At 65.2% G+C, this 4,678-nt stretch overlaps 2 protein-coding genes across 2 annotated transcripts; one reads left to right on the top strand and one right to left on the bottom strand.

Annotated features, from left to right (window-relative positions):
* Positions 1-71: 71 nt before the first annotated feature.
* MNEG_14211 (hypothetical protein) lies at positions 72-824 on the bottom strand (the record flags this gene model as incomplete). The annotated part of the gene is made up of 1 exon (XM_014037318.1): positions 72-824. A coding segment is annotated over one exon (753 nt), but the record flags the coding sequence as incomplete, so codon positions are not given.
* Positions 825-1,469: 645 nt separating this feature from the next.
* MNEG_14210 (60S ribosomal protein L23A) lies at positions 1,470-3,476 on the top strand (the record flags this gene model as incomplete). The annotated part of the gene is made up of 5 exons (XM_014037317.1): positions 1,470-1,482; positions 1,677-1,824; positions 2,548-2,644; positions 3,043-3,140; positions 3,392-3,476. 5 exons carry the CDS (start codon positions 1,470-1,472, stop codon positions 3,474-3,476), a joined length of 441 nt encoding a protein of 146 aa, XP_013892771.1.
* Positions 3,477-4,678: the final 1,202 nt, after the last annotated feature.

Below are 4,678 nucleotides of genomic sequence, written 5' to 3'. Positions count from 1 at the left end.
ATGGCGGGGAGGGGGGAGCACGACTTGGCGTCAGCCCAATGTGCCCTCCAAAGCGGCCCCCTCCCCCGTACCCGGCTCTTGGGCCGCTCCCGCAGTCCGTCCGCCCTCGGCGACGGCGACGGCGACAGCGACGGCGACGGAGACGCCAGCCGGCCGCCGGCCGCTGCGCGGCTGCCCATGCTGCCGAGGCTACGCAGCGACCCATGACGCGCCATCAGCGCCGCCGCGGCGCCCGCGCCTGCGCCCGCGCTGCCGCCGCCGCCGCTGCCTTTCTTGCCACTGCTGCCTTTCTTAGGGGCGCCGTAGTCATCGTCCGAGTCGCCGCCGTAGGGGCCATAATCGGGCTCCTCTGCCGCACCCTTTGGGGATGGCACAGCCTGCGCCGCCGACGGTGGCGGCGGCGTCAGCGGCGACTGCTCCCGCTGGCGCTGCGCGGGGTGCGCGCGTGGCTGCTGCGGCAGCGGCGTCGCCGGCGCCTTCGGCCCGGGTGAGGGCTGCAGGGCTGCGGGTGCGGCGGCCGCGGTGGCGACGGGCGCGCGCGGATCGCCGCGCTGCTGCGGAAGGAGGACGGGCATGTGTCCTTGAAGCGCCGCGATCGCAAACGCGCCGCTGGCGGCAGAGCCCCGCGCGACCTCCTCACGCCGCAGCGGCGCGGAGCCCTGGCGGCTCGCGGCCGGAGTCAGGCTCGGCAGCGGCGCAGACGCGGCGTCGGCGGGGCCGTCGCGGGGCGTGGCGCGGCGGCTGAGCTGCGACTTTGGGCGGGGGTCGCGGCCGTATTCAAACCCGTCCGGCCCGGAGTCGCTGTCGTCATCGGGCCAGGCCATGCCTGTGACGCTGCCTGAGCGCATGCACGTCGCAAGAACAAACATGGCGCAGCGCATTTAGGGACGTGAGGACTGGGTGCCCGACCCCGCGATGTGTTCACGTGCGTGGCATCGAGCTGCACAGGGCCCCGTGCTCTGCTGCCTGCCTGGCAAGCGCGCCGCACTGCACGCACACGCACAACCCCAACCGCGCTCTTCAGCCTCTGATCACGCTCAAACTTGAGTAACGGGCCAGCCATTGGGGCCATCTAGCCAGCCGCTGCCCGTTCTTTGCGTTTTCTGCAGTAACTGCCGCACCGGGCCCAGAGGCCACGCAGCAGGATCAAAGATGTACACGAAACTATTAATCATTACTTTTGTGACTGCTGTGGGTGGCTCACCAAGCTCGGGGACGCAGGCTGGAACTCCACAATTTCACGAGACCGTCCTCTACTGGTGCATGGTGCTCTAATACCCAGAACTACGGGCCTGATGACAAGTGTTTCACTCACCCGAAGAGCAGGCTATGGCTGACTAGAGAACACCCACCCTCGCTTGGACACAGCAGTGCCTCTGCGACTGCTGCAAAGGGCCTACGAGGCCTTTGGCGCGGCCCTGCTCAGTCCTTTTTGCAGCGTTGACTTAGAGACGTAGCCTTTGGTCAGCATGGCTCCCAAGGGTGAGGCTCAGTTCCATAGGCCGCCGTCCTGACTCCTGTGTCTGCTCGGCAGGCAGGCTTTCGAGGCGCACCTAGATGGGCGAGAGCACCGGTTTAGTCTGATAGCCGCCAAGGCTGGGCAAGCAGGGCTGCATGCGAGGAGCAGCTGCACCGGGTGCAGCACTGATCGCTGTGCTCTGCTATCGCGCATGCAGGCAAGGACGCGAAGGCTGCGGCCGCGAAGGCCGCGGCGGCCGTGAAGAAGAACTCGTGGGCCAAGACCCGGAAGCCGCGGTACAGCGTGGTGTTCCACCGGCCGAAGACGCTGAAGCGCGTGCGCGACCCCAAGTACACTCGCAAGAGGTGCGGCGGCCTCTGGCGCAACGTATCATGTAGCAGGTTGATGGGGGCAGTGGTGGCACATGTAGTATCAGCAGCGCACAGCGCAAACGTGACGAGCACGCCGGACAGTGAGCTGCAGTGACGGCAGCGGCGACGCAGCCAGCAATGGTGAGCACAGGGAGCCTGTCGGTGGCGGGCACACAGCAGCCTCTGGCAGGCGCAATACATACACACAGAGCCTGGACCACCGTGTGGCGAGTGCGAGATAGCGAGGTCACGACGGCTTTGCCCATGGGCGCGGCGGCTGCGAACGGTGCACAGACACTGGTGGAGCTGGGCAGCTGTGCTAGTGCTCGCTGCAGCAGGCGGCCCCTGTACGTCATCACAGCTGGGAGGGGCACAGGCAAAGCAGTGGCGCAAGTGTGGGCGCTGCGGGAGAGATGCCAGTTCTGGCGTCATGGCCGGCTCTCACGACAGCAGCAGCGGCGGCACCGCCACCACCACCAAATACAGCCCCAGCACCAGCAGCTGCAGTCGCACCTGTGCAGTGTGGCGCTGTGCAAGTTGTTGCTGCAGCTGCAGCGGCAGCAGCAGCCGCTCTGCCAGCTACAGGCCAGCGCACGAGGCGGGTCGCGCCTCCGCGCATGGCAAAGCCTAGCCGCGTGTGTCAAGCCCGAGTGTTCCATAGCTCACAATTGCGTGGCACCCTCTACATCCCGTCCGCCCTCTTTGCCCGCACTGCAGCGCCGCGGGCCTGCAGAAGCTGGACCACTACGCGGTCCTCAAGTCGCCGCTCACCACTGAGTCGGCCATGAAGAAGATCGAGGACAACAACACCCTGGTGCGGGACGCATGCCTTTCGTCAGGGGTGTCGGCATGTGCGAGTGCGTGACTGCGTGCACATGTGCGCACGAAAGCGCGGGGTGCACGTGTGAGGCTTGACACAAAGCGGAGGCACTGCTCGCCTTGGCGGTCTGCCTTTTTGTATGTTGCAGGCGCGCTGGGCAGGGACAGCCTGTGTCCAGCGGGGCGTGAGGCGGTGCCTGGACTCCAGCCGGCGGGCTGCCGCGGCTGGACGCGCGGCGTGGCGGGCCCCGGCCCAGGCAGCACAGACACATGGCGAGGGGCATCCAGTGACGCGCCGAGCGGCGACCATGTTTGGTCGTCCTTGCCCGGGCCTCGAGTGGACCGCACCGGAGCCCCGCGTGACAGCCAGCCCTGCCCCTGGTGTGCCCGCAGGTCTTCCTGGTGGACGTGCGCGCGGGCAAGCGCGAGATCAAGGCGGCGGTGCAGCGGATGTACGACATCCAGACCAAGAAGATCAACACCCTCATCAGGTAGGAGCTGGTGCCGCTGTGGCAGCAGGGCGGGCTGGCTGCAGGGTCGTGTGTGGAAGCGCGTCTGTAGGTTGTGTCCTGGGAGTTGCGGATGCTGCGCGACTCAGGGCCAGCGTGGCGAGGGATGGTGCTGCGGCGTAGGTGCCGCGGCGTAGGTGCACGACTTCTGGCGCAGCAAAAGGTCGCATCTGTTCCCTCTTTTGGGTGCGTTTGTCAACCACCGCCAAAACTGCTCCCACGCCAATCATCAGGCCCGACGGCCAGAAGAAGGCGTACGTGCGGCTGACCCCCGACTACGACGCCCTCGACGTGGCCAACAAGATCGGCATCATTTAGATGTGCAGGGCCCGGGCTGTTGTGTGGTGTTGGTCCTCTTCTGTAATCGCCCCACACGCAAAGGGCTGCAGGCTGGATCTGCTGAGGTTGGACAGGCGCGCATTTGCAGGCCACGCACACGAATGGATGACAGGGAAGCAGAAGCAGCAGGAGATGATGGGCAGAATAAAAGGGCAAAATCAAACGCCACATGTAGCCTCACAGCTGGAGCAAGCAACACCGCACGCGAAATATGGCGCGAGGGTGACTGCGAGGCACCAGCCGACAGGCCGTCTGGTGGTCGGCGCCAGCTTCCCATCCCTGACAAACATACCACAGGCCCAGCTGACCGTGAATGGCGTACATATACGTCATAGTGTACCTTCAGTGGCCTGAACATATCAGCGGCCCGCTAGTTGGACCGGGCGTTTCGTCCACAGTCAGATCATTGCCTGTTGGTCGGCCGGCCGAGTTGTTTTCTGTTCCTTCAATTTATTCTGCGTTGTGTGGCGCAGTGCGCTTAGAGGCACTGTTAGCGCCTTCGCAATCACCAGCACCCGTCGCCTAGTTCAACACGCGGGATGCAGGGCCCAAGCCAGCGCATGAGGGTCTCCCATTCGAGGGTTTCTCCTTCCCTCGCTCAGCGCACGCTGTGGTTGCCGGCGCGCTCAGCGGCAAGCGACGCTGTGCCACTCGGCCGAGCAGCCCAGGAGCCTCCTGGGCTCCTTTCGTACGACCCAGACCTCCAGGTGGGGCGCATGCAGCATCAGTGCTCTGCGCATGCGATCTTTTAATCGTGCGGCTGCAGCTGCAGCTGTCATTCAGCCAGAAACCCAAGCCCAGCTTAGCCTGGCAGCACTGGGTCAGATCAAGGAGCCCAGCACTGCCCACCATTGCGACGTCCCCTGCGGTCGCTGCAACCACCCCTCAGGCCCTCCCCCCACAATGTGTTTTGACACTCATTACGTTGCATTACATCACGCTGTTCCAGCAGCGAGGGGAGAAACCCTGGCTCCCCAAAGGGGTAACGCGCCGTAAAGGCCAGAGGAATAAGCGGGTGCGGCCAAGTCGGGAATTAGTAAGAGGGCGCACGCCTCCTTGGGAGGAGAGATAAGCAAGCCTTCTTCCAAGCGAGGCGGTTTGACACTCACTTACCATAACACACACTATCCCTCGGCACGCGGCAGGACTCTATGGGTTTTGCCACCGCGCCACCGAACGCC

The sequence above is a fragment of the Monoraphidium neglectum genome (assembly GCF_000611645.1).
Source record: "Monoraphidium neglectum strain SAG 48.87 unplaced genomic scaffold scaffold04327, whole genome shotgun sequence".
NCBI lineage: Eukaryota > Viridiplantae > Chlorophyta > Chlorophyceae > Sphaeropleales > Selenastraceae > Monoraphidium > Monoraphidium neglectum.
This window is presented reverse-complemented; position numbering and strand designations above follow the sequence as displayed.